A 22,500-nucleotide genomic window follows, 5' to 3' on the forward strand; every position below is an offset into this window, starting at 1 on the left:
CGCACCTCGGCCAAAACTGTGAAAAAAGGTGCCACTTATAGTCCAGAAAATACGTTAATCTACTGCGCATGCTTTTGATTAATAAATCTGTTGTTTAGAACGCGAAATGTCGGTAAATATCAGATTTTTACTCAATTTGACCCGGATGAAGCTAAAGTTTAAAGCATTGAAGACATATTTTGATCAATAACACGAACTGTTTATGTTTCCTTTGTCATTCTTGCCTTTTCGGAGTCATAAAACATGACATAACAATTATTCGATTACCAATGACTCTCCCATTAATCGACTGCAGTTGCGATGAGTTGATTAACTTGTTTCCGCCCCATTTTGAGCAAAAAGCAGAATCCAACGGAAACAAATTCACAATATGAACATTTGATGAAAATTTGATGAACGTTTGTTTTCCATCGCAGCATCGCCCGGACGGACCATGAACAGTTAAAGGAGACGCTTTACGCAAAATCACCTTTAATGACATTTAAACGTGTTACGACAGCGTTTCCTTATTGTCGGTTCACACAAAAATCCTGTTTTTTTCTTTTTGAAAGTCTGAGTCTCGCATGCTCAGAAAATTCCTGTTTTCACCCAGAAAATGTAGCAACACGTTTGGATTTTCAGTGTGGAAATGTCAGATAGTTCGCTTTCTGTAACAAAAATGAAATAAAATAAAACAAAATAAATGAATTCAATGTTTTTTTCAAATAAACAATGGTCTGTATTTACGTAAAGATTATTATTAATTACAGTGTAATTTACTCAATTCATTCAAACACATCTCCACGTACTTTAAAAGAGACGTCGAGATTATTTTTGATAATTGTGATTATTCAGGGCACAATATACAAAAGAAATGAAAAATAATCATCATTCAGTTCAATATAAACTCTAAAAATATAAATGTAAACACGTATTTTCCAGCGTATAAGTCGCCAAAAAAATGCACAATAGAGAAGAAAAAAACATGTATAAGTCGCACTGGAGTATAAGTCGCACTGGAGTATAAGTCGCACTGGAGTATAAGTCGCACTGGAGTATGAAATGCAGTTACAAGTGTGAAAATAACAAATAATATCACATATAAGTCGCTCTGGAGTATAAGTATATAAGTATAAATATAAGTATAAGTTGCACCTCGGCCAAAACTATGAAAAAAGGTGCGACTTATAGTCCAGAAAATACGGTATCGTTGCTTTTTCATTCAGACAGTTTGATTCCGTAACGCTTTAGGAGTGACGTGTGCCACTGATGTTCGGCGAATGATCGTGAAACGTTAAAAAAACTCGCCGGCGTCCGTACCTTGGCCACCTGGAGGGGCTTCTGCTGCTCGGCGCCGCCCTGCAGCCTGAACCCCCACGGCGCTCCACCGCACAGCGACACCACCACCTCCTCCGCCGCCGCCATCGCGCTAACGGTCCGATGAAACTGAAGCGTCCGCAGAAGAGAACCCCGATCGCCCGTCGCCGTTGCGTCTCCGCTGCCTCAACCTTCTCCTCGTGCCCTTCAACCGAGCCGCCGGCGGGGGCCCTTTTTCTGGGTCGGTGGGCGGTACCGCTTCGGGAGGGCTGGGGGTCCTTCTGCCGTTCCCTTCTTCTTCTTTCTAAGCACTGAGGCCCGGGACGCTGCGCTCGCCTGTGGTCATCCTCTTGTCTGGACACTCGCCTTGTCACTCCGCAGCACTTGACACATGGGATGCTTTGCCGATACGCGCTCCTGAAATAGCGGCCCATTACGGCCCCCGACCCGACCCCCAACCCAAACACCCGCCCGCCCGGGACAAGGGGGGGGGGAGGACGGCGAGGCAGGACCAGACGCCGGGGGCAGCTGTGCCGTGGTATTTGAAGCATCCGGACAGAAGTTTGAAAGAGTCGAGATGTCGGCGAGTGGGAAAAGAGTAGAGTCATTGTTGTTCAGGAGATATTCTATGTACGATTATGAAAGTCTGATGTTGTGGAATGTGAAATGAAAGTGAACGTGACCGTTTAATGGACGAAATGACCCAATATCCTTTTTCTTTTCTGTCTTGTCAGTTTTTTGAACGGGTTGTGCTAAAATACTGAAATATCGATTTGCCTGTATCAGGGCGAATCAACGTAATATTCACCAGAGTTTTCCTCTGGATCGAGGTGAACAACACAAAACATCCCCAACGATGTTTATGAGTTATGAGTTAATGAGAAATAACATACTTTTTCCTTGACCGACGTTGCTTTGCACGACCAGATCTAGACTAGGACAAGTTCTGAACCAACCCAGAATCAAAACAGGTCTAAAGCGGAATTAATCAAGGACTAAACCAAGACCAACCAGGTCTAAACTAACGCTAACTCAGAATTAAACACACAAACAAGATTTTTTGTTGTTGTTGTTGTAATGATTGGAAGACGGGCTGTGGCCGGATAAATTGCTTGGAGGGCAGGATATGGCCCGCGGGCCTTATGTTGGTTTATATCATGAGTCTAAATTTGGAGTGTTGATATCGTGAGGAGCCGTTTTGATGTATTGGCATAGGATTTTTTTGTATATTTAAATAAATGATTATTTGGTGACAGCGCTACAGTTTGTGTCACACATATTCACTGTTTTGATCACTGTTTGTGCTTCAACAAAGACAGACGGTTGGTATTTGGTCATTAAAACAGTGACATATACAGTCTAATGCATAATACCATGTGTAATTTATCGGTTATCGTGATATTATTGTATCGTGAGCCATTTATCGCATATCGTATGGAACCGTGAGGAGCCATGTGACTCTGCCTCATTGTTAACCAGACTTTGTTTCATGGGCTTTTGATGAAGGAACACAAGGATTTTTCCCTCTAATTTTTAGATATGATGGAAAAGTTGAAGTAGCAGTAAATATGGCTCTTTAAAGCCACAACACATCATATTTTAGCCATAAAAAACAAACAAGTCAGTCCATTTTATTTGTAGAGCAAATGAAAGCAACAATCCAGAAATCATCCCAGAGTCTGAGAGCAACTGCATGGAAGGACAACAACAACGACAACAACAACAACAACAACAACAACAACAACAACAACAACGACAACTTAGTATTTTGAATGGTTTTATTTCACTTTGACTAAATCTATTTACATGGAGAACGAGCCAAAGTGATTCCAGGTGAAACACTGCCTTTAAACCACGGACATATGAATATAATATAATGACATATGAATATAATATAATGACATATGAATATAATATAATGACATATGAATATAATATAATGACATATGAATATAATATAATGACATATGAATATAACGTAATGACATATGAATATAATATAATGACATATGAATGTAACGTAATGACATATGAATATAATGTAATGACTTATGAATATAATGTAATGACTTATGAATATAATGTAATGACTTATTAATATAACGACATATGAATATAATATAATGATATATAAATATAATGACATATAAGATAAGATATTCCTTTATTGTTCCACATGGGGAAATTCCATTGTTGCAACGCAGGTAGATCCAGAGGTAGATCCAGAAGAAAAGAACAGATCATTTATAGGAAGTTTGAAAAACACTTAATAAAGATACAAATATGACTATAATAAGCAGATATGAACTTGCGGTGAGCTCCCGGGCAGCAGACGGAGCTGGAGGCCGACGGACGAAGCGCGTCTCCCGGATGTGGACGTGGCACAGGCTGCGGCAGTTCCGCTGGACGTCCGCTTCAGCCTCCGAGCTCCGTGAGACCGAAGAGGGATTAGCGACACTCCCCGGGACGACACTCGCCGCGCAGCGTCCGCTTTGAGCTCCGGGTTTGTCCGTTGCACCGGCCAGAGAGCAGCCTCACTCTTCACCGCACCTGGAGGTACGTGGCGGCGCGAGCCCGGCGCGACATCCCGCCTGGACTCGGGCTTTTACCACGTTAGCTCATGCTAGCGTTAGCCCGCTGTGGCGCTATAGAAGGCTAGAGAGAGGGTGAATGCTGTTGTCACGGCAGGTGCGGCCGCCATCTTGTGGTTGTAAGAAGGGCTAAATTGTAACAGAAAGTGTGTAAACTAAGTCATAAATGTCATTTAGAGGACTTATAATGACATATTTGTGTTTGAGGCAGCACCAGCTGGTTCTGTCAGGACAATTGTAAAGGAACTAAAAACATTGCTCTGTTTAGTTATGTAAATACATCATGTGGACGAGGATTGTCAAAGGTGATAAGATGAGCCTTTCATTTGTCCCACAATGGGGAAATTCTAGTGTTGCAACACAAAATAGGTTCAGAAGTAAATAATAAAAGACAGATAACTTTAAAAAACACTTATAGAAAAGAGAAAATGTAAATCAGGAACTAATTGGTACCAAAACTAAATACTAGATACTGCTTTGTTATTGAGTTAAGTCTTGAGTATTGACTAAATAAAAATCACTGACTGTCCTGAATTATTTTAAATTATTTAGTTATCTTGATAAAAAAAAAAAAAAAACACACATCCTTAAAAATATACTAAAATGTGTGTAAATATAGCTACTATATTATTAGTTTATTTGGTACTGGGGCGACGCATAATCTTGAGCTTTGTCTGAAGTACTATTATTTTGTGTTGTTGTATTTAAATCATTATTTTCCTTAGCATTGAAATAGTTTGAGATTGTAGCATAAAACTGTTACTTTGTTTACTTCACTATTACTACAGTAGCACATATTATCCAGAATTCTAAATATGATTCCCAGACCTTTCCACATTAGTATTTAAGGACAAATACAACAGTTTTACAATCAGAAGATGGCGCTGTAGCTGGACATCTTTACTATCGGTTGCCGTGGCGACGGTCTCTCTAGCGTTCCGCATGCACGCGTCGCGTTAGCTCTGAAGTGCCAAACCGGAGTAGCTTAGCATGTTAGCACGTTAGCATGTTAGCACAGCTGATTCAACGCCGCCGCTGTCACTGTAGCACAAACTGTCGGACGCGGTTTTATGGATTAAAAACGCAGATCGTGATAATCTCCCGCATTATACGTGAGTGACGATGTTTGTGTGATTTAATGTGAGGTTTTATTGTGCTTAAATCGCTGAGTTAATGGCATAAGTTGTGGGTGTCATGTCACTATGCTAAGTTAGCGCTAACAACTGTAATGCGGCACTTGACTTCACCGCCAGCCACTGTTGTTATTAACGCCAATGACGGGTTTAAACACGTCTTTAATCTTAAACGTTTCTGTTTTATGACACGTGACAGCGCTGTTTATGATTAATGACACAGTGGAAGACATTCATTTAGTTAGTTCCATTTAATCTACAGATCTAGTGCCAAAATGGACAGATGCACGTAAATAAACACGTCAAATAGTTCGTACAAACGTGTGTTTTTCACTCATCAAACTCACAATTTTTATATCTAAACTGTCTTTAATCTTGCTTATCTTTGCCGGTGATGCAGATGTGGATTGTACTCGAATTACTTTGATACATTTACTTTTAAAAGACATGTTTACTTCTTGAGTATTATTTTAAACATGTATATTTTAAGTATTCGTACAGGTTTTCTTGTTTTTTTCGAATAGTGACTTAGTTTGAAAGGAGAGCGCCTGTGGTAAACATGTATTCGTCTTAGTTTTACTTTCGTTAAGCTGCAGTTTGTGAAGACATTTTGATACACAAGAGTTTGAAATGACACAGAGTAGAGCTGAATCCCTTTGTGATGTCATCGACGTGCGACGTGCTGTTGAAAACACAGTTGACACTTAACTGACACCTCTGGCAGTTTAAACAATCATTCAACGAGATATAGGTGTGATATGGTATTATTCTATGTCAAATCATACCTATTGTGTCAAGTATGTGGATTTTGGCTCGTGTTTACAGTCTGGTTGCTAGGTAACGGTTGTAGAATTACCTCTACCTGTGTCATACTTGCTGCTCAGGTCCAACCAGGAAGTAGCACTATAAACTTTACAAAAATGATCAAACTGGGGCCAAATAGGCAAAGTGTTAAGTCAAATCTGAAATACATAATTGCGTTTGCTACGTTTTATTCCGACCTGTCGTATAAACTGTACGTAATGCAAAACGTCTCGGTTCACGGAGCGTCGCGCGAACCGTGAACGGACCGTAACGGCAAGAATTACCGTATTTTCCGGACTATAAGTTGCACCTTTTTTCATAGTCTTTGGCCGGGGTGCAACTTATACTTAGATTTGTTCTTCCGGAGCGACTTATATGTGTTTTTCTTCTCTATTATGCATTTTTTGGCTGGTGCGACTTATACTCCGGTGCTACTTATAGTCCAGAAAATACGGTACACACTAAACACAAGCGCCACGTCAACATTTCACTCACTAACTTGACCTTTCGGACACCTAAACCGCTTTTAAATCTCCTGCGTTTTGGCGTCCGAAGCTCTGAACCGCATGTGGGTCAGCACGGGCCCCTCGCGCCCGCTTTGTGCGCGGCGCCCCGGGGCCCGGCGATACTGTTTCTCGACGCCGTGAATTATTCAGCGGCGGCGCTCGTTTAGCCCGAGTTTGTCTGACAGCCGATACTCAATGCTCTGTCATATCAGGGGCCGGCGTCCAGAAGGCGCACGAAGTCGCACCCCCGCCGCATCCGTCACCGGTGAGCGGAGGGCGCCAAAGTACTACTACTACTACTACTACTACTACTACGCCGCCACGAAGAGTACCTCCCGCAGTACGCTTTCATGTATTTAGTGCCATTTACGATCGCTTTGCCCGTCAATTAGTCTTTCAATGAATAAATGAGTTTGACGCAGACGAAGTTGAAGCGAAGTCGTTGGAGGATCAAGTGCAGCGCGTTTACGGACAAAAGACCGTTTTTTCATCAATTACGCTAAATTTACTGCTTTTCCGTGTCGTTTTCGTGCGATTGCGGGTCATAAAACGTCTTTTCTTCCGCTCGCGGCGTGTTCCGGAGCCAGTGTAAAGACCAGTTAATGATTGTTTGATTACTAAACTATTAAGCCATCGTTATCCTGTTTCAACCCTAAATGTAAATACTACGGAGTAACTATTTACTACTACTACAGATGTATTGGAACACGCTGGAGTAAGGCAAAAGTTTGAGTACTTCCAATGTTTTATTATGTAAATATAAAGGTTTTGGCACTAAATTAAAAGTGCATAAAAAGAGGTGGACAATATTTATAACATTAATATCTCTTTTGTTTTGTAATGAGTAATCGTATTATTCCCCTGATAATATATTCATACTGTGTGGAATCACTTCATATTCTGGTTCGAAAGGTTACGTTGCCAGTTTTTTCATTATTTAATCTATTGTATCTCTTTTTGCAGTGTTCTTTTAGTATTTCTTTGTGTATTGTAGTACTTGTAATATTCAATATTCCAATTTTGCATCTTTAAAATGACAATTTTGTGTTATGGATTCAGTTTTGCACACGTCACCGTCTGTAATCTTAGTTCAAAGTGTATAAAGCTGTTACTGTGGTCAAAAGAAAAAAGATGATAATTAAGTGTATAAGGTTGGAATTTAGATTTAATTCAAAGCGTAGTCAAGTCACATCACTTGAAGAGCCATTTTTACTCAATTTGACATGAACTTTTTGTGTTTGTTGTTGTTGTTGTTGTTTGTTTAATGTGTAAAAAGATGTTTACGTGGAACAAAGTCGACCGCCACACACGGGCATTACAGTATGAGACGTACCATCATAAAGTCTAGTCTGCCGCCTGCGACGCTCAAATTACTGGCTCGTTTTCACTGGCTAAAGCGGCAGCGGCTCAGGTGAAGGCGCGGCCAAGGTAAACACCCCGAGCCAATGAAGGCGGAGCCACGGCAACGGGAAATGTGACCGTGCGAGTTTAGAAGTGACGGGTCCATGACAGTTTGGACCCGCGAGAGGAGCAAGAAATACTGACATTTTCTGTTTGGAAGAGGAACGATTATTCCACATTTATTCCACAGTTATTCCACAGTTATTCCACAGTTATTCCACAGTTATTCCACAGTTATTCCACAGTTATTCCACAGTTATTCCACAGTTATTCCACATTTATTCCACATTTATTCCACAGTTATTCCACAGTTATTCCACAGTTATTCCACAGTTATTCCACAGTTATTCTACAGTTATTCCACAGTTATTCCACAGTTATTCCACAGTTATTCCACAGTTATTCCACAGTTATTCCACATTTATTCCACATTTATTCCACATTTATTCCACAGTTATTCCACAGTTATTCCACATTTATTCCACAGTTATTCCACATTTATTCCACAGTTATTCCACAGTTATTCCACAGTTATTCCACAGTTATTCCACAGTTATTCCACAGTTATTCCACAGTTATTCCACATTTATTCCACATTTATTCCACAGTTATTCCACAGTTATTCCACAGTTATTCCACAGTTATTCCACATTTATTCCACATTTATTCCACATTTATTCCACAGTTATTCCACAGTTATTCCACAGTTATTCCACATTTATTCCACATTTATTCCACATTTATTCCACAGTTATTCCACAGTTATTCCACAGTTATTCCACAGTTATTCTACATTTATTCTACATTTATTCTACATTTATTCCAGTTATTCCACATTTATTCTACAGTTATTCCACGATTATTCCAGTTATTCCACGATTATTCCAGTTATTCCACGATTATCCACGATTATTTCACGATTATTCCACGGTCAAACTAGGACTGCAACTGGTGATGGTTTCGTTTACCGATTGGTTGTTTAGATTGTGAAATGCCAGTAAATATCAGAGTTTTACTAGATGAAGTTGAGATGACGCCGCTCGACATCGTCCTGCTGGAGTTTATTTACACATAAAACAGTATTTTGATTAAAAAAAATACAAAAGCTAGACTCGTTCCATGTCATTTTCATGTAATTCCTGCTTAGTACGAGTCTCTAAACATCTTCTCTCACACGTGGCATGTCTTTGAGTCCGTTTGTACTCAAGATAACGACTTTGATCGTTCGATTACAGAATTAGTTGCCGATTAACCCAATAATCGATTAGTTGCGAATAATCGATAAACTTATTGCAGCCTTAATAGAGACTGTGAAAAACACTTTTTCTCAAGTTTGTGACCAGCTGTTTTAAATTGAAACGTCAGAATGATAAAATAAAGTAAATGTTCCCCCCAAAAAGTGCTTTATGTATTTATTTTAACTATAGATCGAATTAAAACCACTTAAATTTGCTTTTAAAAAATTGTATTATATTTGAGTCCTTTCGATGATACTGTGCCTAAATAATCTTAACATTCCAAAGCCACAAACAAACAAATGTTAATAGTGTATAAATGCAGTTGCTCTGAGACGTTGGACTGCAGACGCACGTTTCCCTCGCCGCTGCAGTCCAACTCAGATTTGCTGAGTCGAGCACGAGACAAAAGATAAAATGTGAAACAGCTGCGTCGTTTCTGCGACTCCAGGTCTTTTCCAACAGTAACAATGTGTTTTTAGGGACGTTTCAAACAGAACACGCAATTATTTCTGCCGTCAACACTTTTTAAATACTTTATCAACCAAATAAATCATGAACTACGGCAACCGAAGGCTTCCACATGTAGAGTATTCACAAATGAAGTGCTTTATTGATGAATATATGTATGAATATGTTATAAATGTCACTGCCTTCGTCATATAAAAGGTGTTTTCATGTTTTTGAGTTGAAATAACTAATCCGATCATACAAACTGAACTACGATTACTTTTTACAGTCGATTCTTTCCGATTAGTCCATTGATTGTTGTTGTTTTTTAGCATTAACCGAATCGTATCGAAGCCCAATCCAACTTTGAGCGTTGCAGATGATGTCGTGACGTGGCGAATCGCAGTTTGATCGAGATCCGGTGGTTGTCGATGACCCACTTGCGTCTTTAATCGAGCGTCAGTGAGAGTTTGGAGCCGAGTTCAGGCTTCGGAGGAAGAAATGTGACCGTTTTCTCCAGCGAAATGGCAATTATTAAACGCCTCTTGTTTATGCTCAGGAAAGTTCTACTGGAATCCATTAGTTTTTAAAAAGACAAACTTATAAAAAATAATTAAAATCATGTTGTCAATGTGAGGAAAATGGGCTGATACATTTTTGTTCCATTTTATTGTTCCATATCCAAGTTTACATCTTTATGGTTTGTTTTATTGTTTGGGTTTCCGTGTCGATTGTGGAATTTGAAAACGGCTAAAGCAATAATCTAAGTTAATCAACTGTAGAAAAGGTTGTCAACTAATTCAGTCGTCAAAGAAGCATCCGCTGGTCCTCGCACAGACTCGGATCGAGCAGCGATCACGCTAAAACCTCATGGGAAACGTGCACATCTCACCTGTAAATACTCCAGGACGTCCTCCATTAAAGTGCCTATGACAGGTTTTTACGATGTTCTAATTTCAACTTTATTTTGTGTATTTATACCAGTACAGAAATAGATGGTTTTACACCAATCGAGCAGGTATTTGTGGAGAAAAGGTTGAAAAGCCTGTAGAAAATGGTAGGAAGTGACATCACAGCAGGGACACTCATTCCAGTCAAAGTTTATGCAGAATTTACACAAAGAAACACATTTTTTCCGCTATAAACATTAATTCAACAAAATAAAGTCGCTCTCACATATTTTTAATTGTCAAAAAAATAAAAAAGTGACATTTGATGAGTTATGCCCAGTGTTTGCTGGGTAATTTCCTACTGTGATGTCATCAGTTACAAACAGGAAATGAAATTTATAAACCTAGAAAATTTGCTACTCTAGGATAATTTTTTTAATGATTTTTAGGAACATTTTAAATATATAAATCTTAACTGCATTTTAGTTCAATGAGTCATCCGGCCTGTAGGGGGCGCTTTAAGTTTAGCTTTCTCTGGATGAAATTGAGTGAAAATCTGAAAAATGGAAAAAAAAATTACATTTGGACTTCAATTAAAAATTGACTAATTTGACGGACAAAATGGCACAGGTTTTTTTTAGGGCTCTCTAGGCCATGATTACATTTTTTCAATAATGTTTTTATTTTATTTGTTGTATTTTTGCTGCTTTTATTTTGCGTCTGGTCTCTCTGGTCGTGTTTTTATTTTTCTGTTTAAAAAAAAAACAAAAAAACAATGAAAGTAAAAAATGTTGGGTTCTAAACAACTAACCAAATAAAGAAGAATCGCTGGACTGAGCCGCAGCCCTACAATACCCATAATGCTCTTGTGTCGTGTGCAGATTTCGGCATGAACTGAGGATGAATGTAAACCAGCCCACTCCGATGGCCTCTCCGTACGGCCAGCCTCAGCCCGGGTACGGCCCTCTGGACGGGGGATTCCACGGCCCCTACGCCCCGTACAACGGCCCTGCGTCTGCCTACCAGCCTGCAGCGCCCCCACAAGGTCAGAGGTCACTCCTTCACCTTCAAATGTAGCTAAACAGAATGAGAAGTACTTGTGTTTGATCAAAAATAAAGTCATGGCGCAGATGAATAGGAAAAAATCTAAAATCTAAATATATCATTTTGAAACTTGTCCTGAAGTTTACTCGCATAAATGTGACAAAAAATTGTATTACCAGTTTTTCATCATGTCATGTTTTCATAGAGAAAGACAGCATTTTATGTGTAAAAACTGAAAGAATCGCACATATTTGAGACTTTAAAATCTGAAAAATGGGCAGAACCAGGTTTAAATCTCTCGGTTAATTGTGTATAAACATTTGCAGATGGGATTTTGGATTTTTTATTTTGTTTTTGAATAAAATAAATCTGACTGAAAATGTGCCTAAAAATTCAAATTTTGCTTTAGTTTTTCAACATAAAACGACTAATAAAACCAAATTAGTGAATCAGGTTTAGAATTAGATCAACAAATCCTTTTGTACGTCAGACGTGCTTTCCTTTCCCTCTTGCATCCTTCTGATTTAACCTGAAGTCTGCATCCTTCCGATTTAACCTGAAGTCTGCATCCTTCCGATTTAACCTGAAGTCTGCGTCCTTCCGATTTAACCTGAAGTCTGCGTCCTTCCGATTTAACCTGAAGTCTGCGTCCTTCCGATTTAACCTGAAGTCTGCGTCCTTCCGATTTAACCTGAAGTCTGCGTCCTTCCGATTTAACCTGAAGTCTGCGTCCTTCCGATTTAACCTGAAGTCTGCGTCCTTCCGATTTAACCTGAAGTCTGCGTCCTTCCGATTTAACCTGAAGTCTGCGTCCTTCCGATTTAACCTGAAGTCTGCGTCCTTCCGAGTTAACCTGAAGTCTGCGTCCTTCCGATTTAACCTGAAGTCTGCGTCCTTCCGATTTAACCTGAAGTCTGCGTCCTTCCGATTTAACCTGAAGTCTGCGTCCTTCCGATTTAACCTGAAGTCTGCGTCCTTCCGATTTAACCTGAAGTCTGCGTCCTTCCGATTTAACCTGAAGTCTGCGTCCTTCCGATTTAACCTGAAGTCTGCGTCCTTCCGAGTTAATCTGAAGTCTGCGTCCTTCCGAGTTAACCTGAAGTCTGCGTCCTTCTGAGTTAACCTGAAGTCTCTGCTGCCTGTAAACTGCCCTCTTCTTTTCTTTGTCCACATGTTCCTCTTCTTCTTCTATTGCAGGTTATTCTCCCTTCTCCAGTTTCCCCTCTAAAGCCGCGGCTGCAAACCCGGTCTCTGACCTCTCTGACCTCTCTGACCTCTCCTCTCCTCTTGACTTGGGTAACGCTCTCTCTTCATCGCTTCAGTTCAGCTCTGGCAACTCTTTTCACTGGCACACAAGTGTTAAAAGTGGCACACAATATTGTTAAAAAGTGGCACGCAAAGTGGCACACAATAGTGTTAAAAGTGGCACACAATAGTGTTAACAGTGGCACACAATAGTGTTAACAGTGGCACACAATAGTATATAAAAGTGGCACACATCCATCCATCCATCTTCTGCCGCTTTATCCGGGGCCGGGTCGCGGGGGCAGCAGTCTGAGCAGGGACTCCCAGACTTCCCTCTCCCCAGACACTTCCTCTAACTCCTCCGGGGGGATCCCGAGGCGTTCCCAGGCCAGCCGAGAGACATAGTCTCTCCAGCGTGTCCTGGGTCTTCCCCGGGGCCTCTTCCCGGTGGGACATGCCTGAAACACCTCCCGAGGGACAATAGTATATAAAAGTGGCACACAATAGTGTTAACAGTGGCACACAATAGTATATAAAAGTGGCACACAATAGTATATAAAAGTGGCACACAATAGTATATAAAAGTGGCACACAATAGTATATAAAAGTGGCACACAATAGTATATAAAAGTGGCACACAATAGTATATAACAGTGGCACACAATAGTGTTAACAGTGGCACACAATAGTATATAAAAGTGGCACACAATAGTATATAAAAGTGGCACACAATAGTGTTAAAAGTGGCACACAATAGTGTTAACAGTGGCACACAATAGTGTTAACAGTGGCACACAATAGTGTTAACAGTGGCACACAATAGTATATAAAAGTGGCACACAATAGTGTTAAAAGTGGCACACAATAGTGTTAAAAGTGGCACACAATAGTGTTAAAAGTGGCACATACTGATAATAGGTTAAAAAAGACTAAATCTATGGAAACTTGCTCGATGAATCTGATTCTCTCTGGATCAGTTTTAACACGATCCATTCTTGAGGGTGAATTATACAGAACACACTGTTCTTCCTCCAGGTTCAAAAAGAGCAGGGTTATGTGACATTAGTGACACAATCACACAGACGTTTGAGAAAAAGTCGAATAACCTGAATGTCGAGCCCGTTACGAAACATATTTCAATGTAAACGTGTGAATTCTGTGAACCACTGGAACAAAAGTAAAATACATACATTTGTGCTCTTTGTTTGTTTGTATTCTCTTTGATTTTGCCTAAACCGGTGCCACTATTTTAAAATAAATTTAGTAGTAGTAATATTAATTTAATCCACTTTGTTCCATTTCATGCACACGTCACATTACAACTGAGACTAACCCTGTCTTTTTAGAGTTGAGCTATATATTGAAATGGTGATAATATTGTGAATACTGGTCTGAAGATACGCACAATTTGAATATAGAGTGTTTAGTTTATAGTCACAAATTCTGAAAAAAAACTATAATTAAAAAATAATTGTATGAGGTGATACAAGGTGATATTTCTGCAGTTTTGTCCTCCATTTTACATTCACATTTGTCCCATAATTAAACCTCAACTAATACGTTTTAAAGGCGCATTTTTATCGAAATTCTCCCAACAAATATCAATATACGTTTTTGTCAACATCGCTAATCAGGAGGAAAAAAGCAGAACGCAGCGGAACAGTCTTAGATGTTTGATTGTAGTTTTACCTGTGGCTTTGTGCGTTCATGTGTGTTTTCCTCTCAGGCCCCAGCAGAGGTCCTCCCGTTTCTGCTGCCGCTCCGGTCTCTGCGCCACAGCCGTACAGCCAGTACAGCCAAGGACCGGGCGGCGTCCAAAACGGGCCCCCGGCCATGACCCAGGCCCCCCTGAGGTGACCTAACCAGCTGATCCTAGTTTATTGAAATGAGAGAGTGACAGAAGTGTGCTGTTTTTATTACTTTTTTAAATGAAAGTTAAAGGGGGTGTATGACGGGTTATTATAACTTTCAAATTTAGACTTTATTTGGTGTATTTTTACTTGTTGTAAACATAAATTATACTTTTACAGCAATGAAGTGGCTATTTGTGGAGAAAAGTTGAAAAATCGGTAGAAAATGACAGGAAGTGACATCACAGCACATCCAAAGTTTATGCAGAATTTAAACAAAATAATACTAGACTTTTTTGACACTCTAAATATTAATTCAACAAAATAAAGGCTCTCATATATTTTTATTTGTCAAAAAGTGACATTAGATGAGTTTTGGCCCAGTGGTTGCTGACCTATTGTGATGTCATCAATTACAACCAGGAAGTAAAATTATAAACTAGAAAATGTGCTGTTCTGGGATAAAATGTGTATTTTTTTAGCTAAATTTAAAATATATTTGTCTTAACTGTTTTAGTTCAATGAATCATCTAAACTGTCAGGGGCTCTTTAAGTTTGAGTAAATGAAGTAAATGGTTTTGCTATAACTTCATTTATTGTGTTAAAAAGTAGAAGATTGCAATAATTTCGATATGGACATAATTGACTTTACTTTAAAACATTGTTTAGCCCAGATCTCATCACAAAATATTTCAATCATAATTTAAAGGTGAACTGCTTGTTACCATGGCGATTTGATTGTTCCACCTGAAAACTTGCACTTTAATTTAGTTTAGTCGATTCATCTTATTTTTGCACTTATTTATCTGCAATTTTTAACATTTCAAGTTAAAATTGTAGACAAAGTTATAGAATCAGATGTTCACCGCTGTAACGACACGAGGATGAGTGACACTTGTTGTTGTTGTTGTTGTTGTTGTTGTTGTTTTATGGCGGTTGGCATCCGAGTGTTGCATTACCGCCAGACTTTATTCCTCAGACGTTTCGTAGTCCTCAGACTCTGTCGTAGTCCGTAAAAGTACTTGTTTCTGTGTTCTAGGCCTGCCGTGTCTCAGCCGTACCACCAAGGGGCCGTCAACCTGTCGGGGCCCCCCCAGCCCTCGTACCCACAGCAGTACGGCCCCCCTCCCGCAATGCAACAGGTCACCGGTCAGATGGGAGGGATGCAGATCAACGCGGGGCCCCCTACTCCTGCTGGCCCGGGATATGGTGGGTTTTAGGGCCCCATTTTTAAAGGGGACACGCCAAACTTGAATGAGCTTTTACGAAGGAATGAGCTTTTACGAAGGCGTTTCCTCCTCATTCATTTACTCAGAGTTGTGTTTTATTGATTTCTGCACCTTTTGAGTTGTCCTGTATTGTCCCGCGTTTGAGGCTCGAGTGCTGAGAAAATTCCTGTTTTCACCTTCCCCCTATCCCCGCCCTCATCCCTGTACTTAGTTGTGATTCTTTGAAAGTTCAGACTCCGAGTGACACGTGGAGTTCTAAAATGTCATGTGGACACTTTTCAAAAATCAGAACATGTAAATGACAATCCGCTGCTCGTTACGGGGGAAATGTCAGGATGAGGAGGCGGGGCTTATCAGTTCTGCAGTTTTGAACAGGAAGTGAATGCACCCGTTTCTATTATTACGCCGTTTAGATCAATGTTGCGCTTTACAATGACCAAAATGTAAAATTATGATCTACTTATGTTATAGTTCAATATTTAAAACCTTTAAAAAAGCATGATATGCCTCCTTTAATATTTGCCATTTGCTGAATAGAATGAACCTCTAAAAGGTGCCAGTTGCTCCAACACAATGAAAATGTAAATTAAATTACATTTAGATTGTATTGTTTGTGTCATTTTGTATCACCACAAAAGTGTGAGTTTCCAGTGAGGGTTTTGTTTTTATAATTCATGGACTTCTTGTTGTAGTTTTAATTCAATATTCACCTTCAACTGGTTTAAAAGTTGCAAAATGATATCTTTAACAATTAATCAACTAATTGTATTTTGATACTCGTCATCTGGACATACAAATTCATGACAGGACATTTTATAACAAAGACAATGGAATTATTGAATCAAAATGTTCAAAAAAAGAACTAATAATAAAAATAACAATGTTAATAAAAATAATAATACAAAAAAATAATAAAATAAAAATAATAATAACTCATTCTGGTTTTCATCAGTAATGCTGCTAATGCACTTTATTTGCTAATATTCTCCATGTAGGAGTCCTAAGTCTTTGTGTTTCGTCTTTATTTGGTCGATGATGTGTTTCTAGATGGACTTTTGTTGCTTTTATTATCTGCTATAATCAGTTTGTCACGGACTAAACGACCATGAGCCAAAGCTGCTCATGAAAACAAATGTTTACAGGGCAAAACATGCAAATCCTGCTGTGCTCCACGCTTTTCCGGCTGTTGCTGTTTAACGTACAAGTTCAGTCTCTGGTCCAGGGATTCTCAAACTCTTTAAACCTGGAGATAAACATGTGAAAACCTGAAACTGAACTGACGCTTGTGATCGTTTTAGGCACGAAAAACTTGCTATTTTCATTTAAATTCCACCTCATTTTGCGAATCACGCTGTGTACGTCGTTTTAAACTGTGGGAAATACTTTAGTGTCCTTTATATTTCTTTAGTAGATGGAGAATATTTACAAATAAAGACAATTATTAATGATCTGTTATAGTTTATTGATATTTTGATTTACCGTATTTTCCGGAGTATAAGTCGCACTGGAGTATAAGTCGCACTGGAGTATAAGTCGCACTGGAGTGCAAGTCGTACTGGAGTGCAAGTCGTACTGGAGTATAAGTCGTACTGGAGTATAAGTCGTACTGGAGTATAAGTCGCACTGGAGTATAAGTCGCACTGGAGTATAAGTCGCACTGGAGTATAAGTCGTACTGGAATGTAAGTCGTACTGGAGTGTAAGTCTCTCTGGAGTATAAGTATATAAGTATAAATATAAGTATAAGTCACATCCCGGCCAAGACAATGAAAAAAGTCCAAAAAATAAGGTAAAAATGCCACTGTCTTTGTTATAAAACAGTTGCGTTGTTAAATTTTCATATGCGTTATAGAGTCTGTGTAGTTCAGATAACGATTACAATCATCCAAACACGACTTCGGTTATTTTTATAGTTAATTTATCGTTATCCTCCCCATAAATAAATAAATAAATAAAAATATGTAAAGTTTCATCATTGTGATCTTCAGTTTGTAACCCTCTCTTCTCTCGTCCCTCCTCAGCGCTTCCGCCTCACAGCGTCCCTCCTCCTGCGACCGCGCCCTACACCTCTGCCCCGCCCTCTTTCTCCCAAGCCCCGCCCCCCGCGTCCTCCGCCCCGACGCAACCCGCCCCATCTAACGCTCCGCCATCGACACAGCACCAGCAGCAATACTACGGAGGACCGCCGTCATCTCAGCCACAATACCCCGCTCCTGTGCCTCCCACGTCCCAGCAACAAGCCCCTCCCCTATCTCAATACACCTCCGCCCCTCCCCTGCAGCCTCCCCCGCCCTCCCAAGCGCATTACACCTCGCCTTCTCCGCAGCCGCCCGCGTCCATGTCCCAACCGCAGAGCTACCCGCCTTCGTCGTATTCGGCGCCGGCTCGGCCCGTTTCCCAAGCCTCTTTCCCGCAGCAGCCTCCGCTGCCTCAGCACCAGCCGGCCCAACACCAGCCGCCCCCGTTTGCCATTTCCTCCTCCGCGCCTCCGCCTGTGGGGCAGCCCGGTTACACGCCAGGACATTCGCCTCTGCCGCCGCCGGCCCAAGGTTCGTTCCCGCCTCCGACAGCGCCGCCTCCTGCGTCTCAACCGGGGCCGTTTCCTCCGACCTCAGCCACGTCGGGGCAGTTCATCTCCGGGCCGATGCCGTCTCAGCAGGCTCAAGCTCCGCCCCACCCACAGACGCAAAACCAGCCTTCCCCGTACCACTCAGGACCGCCTCCTCCCAGGCCCCAAATGCCCCCGACTTCCATGCAGCAGAGCAACCACATGGCGCCCTCGCCGCAGGGACAGCCGCCCATGGGACCACCACCCATGGGACAGCCGCCCATGGGACCACCGCCCATGGGACCGCCGCCCATGGGACAGCCGCCCATGGGACCGCCGCCCATGGGACAGCCGTCCATGGGACAGCCGCCCATGGGACCGCCGCCCATGGGACCGCCGTCCATGGGACAGCCTGCTATGGGACAGCCTGCTATGGGACAGCCTGCTATGGGACAGCCTGCTATGGGACAGCCTTCTATGGGACAGCCGCCCATGGGACCGCCGTCCATGGGACCGCTGTCCATGGGACAGCCTGCTATGGGACAGCCGCCCATGGGACCCCCCGGACACATGCAGCAGCCGCCTCAGCCAGGCATGCCCGCAGGGTACCCGCCTCAGCAAAACGGTGAGCGGACATTCTTCAGTTGAATTACAGTCTTTTAAAGGCACTGAACCTGATTTTAACTTCCTTAAAATGTGAAAAATAGAACTGGTTGATTATGCTATTTAAAAAAAGTGATAACATTGTTCCCATCATTCAAAACAAACCTGGAGTTGCATTCAGCTTCATTCAGCTTGTTGGATGACTCCTCCCCTCTGAGCGTTAAACACACTCCATTCTGAATCTCCCCGTGTCACATCTCCATTCACCATCGTCACAGCCACATTAGCATTCAGAGGAAGGCTGTATATACTGTATATAATGTATATACTGTATATACTGTATATACTGTACAAAGGTCCCCACAAACAGGACCGGAGGGTTTTTACTTGACACTAGAATGACACATTGTTGCAGCCAGTCACACACTGTGGGGGTTGGTCTGACCTTGTGCCCACACTCCTGCAGGAGCCTATGGGCAGGTGAGGGGCCCTCAGTCCGGCTATGCAGCCCCTTATCCCGGGCAACAGAACTACGGCGCTCCGGCTCCGGCTCCGGCTCCTGCTCCGGCTCCTCAGAAGAGACTCGACCCTGATGCTATTCCCAGTCCGGTGAGAACAACTGCTACTTTTGTCAAACGAGCCCTTTAATGTGTATCTCATTACATCTGAACTGTTTGGTCCCTTTGTGTACGTGTAATAGTATTCACTCCTGTGTATTTGGTGGTCGCAGACACGGAGGGCAAAGTGCCATCGACCTGTCCCCATCCAGTTCATTTTGATTTCACTGGAAGCGTCTGAAGTTTTGTCGTGCGTCTCAGTCGTCCTCGGACCAGTTATTACAGTTTATCTATCGTACCAGGAAGTAACAGCTACCAGGAAGTAACAGCTACCAGGAAGTAACAGCTACCAGGAATAAGTCAACCGTATATTGACGTTACATTTACAGTTTAAAAGCTTTGTTTGCGAATGAATTTCAGCTTTTGTCATCATTAGCTCTGTGTTAGCGACATTAGCACAACCGCACATTTATAACTGCTGTAGGATCAACTAAAGGGAATCGAGCACAAATACTATCCATATTTAAACTGTCGTGTATCAATCTTTATCCGGACTCGGGATGCAGCCATGTTAGAAGTAGGAAAATGTGACAAATCCGACCTCCGAGGACGACTGGGACGTTTTTGGAGCTTAGCAGTTGAAATTTCCCCCCGAAAAACGATTGAATATCGACACGTTTGAGCCACTTATCGTACTTTTGGAAGGATTTGAAGTCACAGCTCAATTACCGAACTGAAATATCCGACCAGTTTCTCCGTTCTTTTCTGCATCTCATTTGAACGCCGTGATTTACCGCTGCTGAGCATGTGCAGCGAGCCGGCTAATGCTAACGCTAACGTCACCGCGCCTCATTAACGTCGCAAAACTCACTAACCTTTTGGATCTGATGACTGAACTGAATCGCTGCTCTCGATGCTTCACATTCACTGGATCTTCTTCTCTCGCTCTTTGTCCTTTTCATCTTTTTTTTCCTGTGGATTTTGATCTTTTTTTTGTATCTGCACAATTTGCCGGACGATCTTTCGATCGTAAAGCAAGCGTCCGACCTGCCCGCCGTTCAGAAATCACGCCACAGAATAGACCCAGACGCTATTCCCAGCCCAGTAAGTGTCCTGCGTGTGCTGCCTCCCTCCCCCCTCCTCACCTTCCTCACCCTCCTCACCTTCCTCACCCTCCTCACCCTCCTCACCTTCCTCACCCTCCTCACCTTCCTCACCCTCCTCACCTTCCTCCCCCCTCCTCACCTTCCTCACCCTCCTCCCCCTCCTCACCCCTCCTCACCCTCCTCACCTTCCTCACCCTCCTCCCCCTCCTCACCCTCCTCACCTTCCTCACCCTCCTCACCTTCCTCACCTTCCTCCCCCCTCCTCACCTTCCTCACCCTCCTCCCCCGTCCTCACCCTCCTCCCCTCCTCACCCTCCTCAGCCCCTCCAGCTCCCTCTCCTCTCACCCTCCCTCACCTCCTCACCCTCCTCACCCTCCTCACCCTCCTCACCCCCCTCCTCACCCTCCTCACCCCGCCTCACCCTCCTCCCTCCTCACCTCCTCTCCCCTCCTCAACCTCCTCCTCCCCTCCTCACCCTCCTCACCCTCCTCACCCCTCCTCACCCTCCTCACCCTCCTCACCCCTCCTCACCCTCCTCACCCCTCCTCACCCCTCCTCCCCCTCCTCACCCTTCCTCACCCCTCCTCACCCTCCTCACCTTCCTCACCCTCCTCACCTTCCTCACCCCTCCTCACCCTCCTCACCCCTCCTCCCCCTCCTCACCCTCCTCACCCTTCCTCCCCCTCCTCACCCCTCCTCACCCTCCTCACCTTCCTCACCCTCCTCACCCTTCCTCACCCTCCTCACCCTCCTCACCTTCCTCACCCTTCCTCACCCTTCCTCCCCCTCCTCACCCCTCCTCACCCTCCTCCCCCTCCTCCCCCTCCTCACCCCTCCTCACCCTCCTCACCCCTCCTCACCCGTCCTCCCCCTCCTCACCCCTCCTCACCCCTCCTCACCTTCCTCCCCCTCCTCACCCTCCTCACCCTTCCTCACCCTTCCTCCCCCTCCTCACCCCTCCTCACCCTCCTCACCCCTCCTCACCCTTCCTCACCCTCCTCACCCTTCCTCCCCCTCCTCACCCCTCCTCACCCTCCTCACCTTCCTCCCCCCTCCTCCCCCTCCTCCCCCTCCTCACCTTCCTCACCCTTCCTCACCCTTCCTCCCCTTCCTCACCCTTCCTCACCCTCCTCACCTTCCTCACCCTTCCTCACCCTTCCTCACCCCTCCTCACCCCTCCTCACCTTCCTCACCCTTCCTCACCCTCCTCACCCTCCTCACCCCTCCTCACCCTTCCTCACCCTCCTCACCCCTCCTCACCCCTCCTCACCCTCCTCACCCTTCCTCACCCTCCTCACCCTTCCTCACCCTCCTCACCCTTCCTCCCCTTCCTCACCCTCCTCACCCTCCTCACCCCTCCTCACCCTCCTCACCCTTCCTCACCCTCCTCACCCTCCTCACCCTTCCTCACCCTTCCTCCCCTTCCTCACCCTCCTCACCTTCCTCACCCTTCCTCACCCTCCTCACCCTTCCTCACCCTCCTCACCCTTCCTCACCCTCCTCACCCTCCTCACCCCTCCTCACCTTCCTCACCCTTCCTCACCCTCCTCACCCTTCCTCACCCTCCTCACCCTTCCTCACCCTCCTCACCCTTCCTCACCCTCCTCACCCCTCCTCACCTTCCTCACCCTTCCTCACCCTCCTCACCCTTCCTCACCCTCCTCACCCTTCCTCACCCTCCTCACCCTTCCTCACCCTCCTCACCTTCCTCACCCTTCCTCACCCTCCTCACCCTTCCTCACCCTCCTCACCCTTCCTCACCCTCCTCACCCTTCCTCACCCTCCTCACCCCTCCTCACATTCCTCCCCCCTCCTCCCCCTCCTCACCCTTCAGGATTAATACTCTCTCATATTAACCTTGAACTGCATGATGTCACTGTCACATAGAGTCGTTTTGGGGCTTTGGGTTTGTTGCCTTCATTTGTCGCTGTCCTTCCATTAAACAAAGAGAAAACACAGGCATAAAAGTACAATTTTAGTTTTTTTTAGTGCTTTAGTGCAATGTTTTTATT

At 43.4% G+C, this 22,500-nt stretch overlaps 2 protein-coding genes across 5 annotated transcripts in view; one reads left to right on the top strand and one right to left on the bottom strand.

Moving 5' to 3' along the window:
- LOC140355594 (synaptopodin 2-like protein) overlaps positions 1 to 1,419 on the bottom strand; it is a 27,022-nt gene extending 25,603 nt beyond the window's left edge. The window contains exon 1 of the mRNA XM_072440254.1: positions 1,300 to 1,419. Coding sequence (XP_072296355.1) covers positions 1,300 to 1,404 — 105 coding nt within the window. The 5' untranslated portion in view covers positions 1,405 to 1,419. The remainder of the gene's footprint in view (positions 1 to 1,299) is intronic.
- Positions 1,420 to 3,640: 2,221 nt separating this feature from the next.
- The window catches only part of sec24c (SEC24 homolog C, COPII coat complex component), a 42,837-nt gene continuing 23,977 nt past the window's right edge, over positions 3,641 to 22,500 (top strand). Inside the window, exons 1-8 of one of the 4 annotated variants that reach the window (XM_072440255.1) lie at positions 3,641 to 3,852; positions 11,188 to 11,351; positions 12,548 to 12,646; positions 14,322 to 14,448; positions 15,485 to 15,654; positions 17,695 to 18,846; positions 19,291 to 19,433; positions 20,417 to 20,485. In XM_072440255.1, coding sequence (XP_072296356.1) covers positions 11,207 to 11,351; positions 12,548 to 12,646; positions 14,322 to 14,448; positions 15,485 to 15,654; positions 17,695 to 18,846; positions 19,291 to 19,433; positions 20,417 to 20,485 — 1,905 coding nt within the window. In that variant the 5' untranslated portion in view covers positions 3,641 to 3,852; positions 11,188 to 11,206. The remainder of the gene's footprint in view (positions 3,853 to 11,187; positions 11,352 to 12,547; positions 12,647 to 14,321; positions 14,449 to 15,484; positions 15,655 to 17,694; positions 18,847 to 19,290; positions 19,434 to 20,416; positions 20,486 to 22,500) is intronic. The other 3 variants (XM_072440256.1, XM_072440257.1, XM_072440258.1) reach the window with 3 other exon arrangements.

This window comes from Eucyclogobius newberryi, unplaced genomic scaffold (assembly GCF_026437365.1).
Source record: "Eucyclogobius newberryi isolate DKJ021-1_F unplaced genomic scaffold, fEucNew1.0.hap1 SCAF_118, whole genome shotgun sequence".
NCBI classification, from domain to species: domain Eukaryota; kingdom Metazoa; phylum Chordata; class Actinopteri; order Gobiiformes; family Gobiidae; genus Eucyclogobius; species Eucyclogobius newberryi.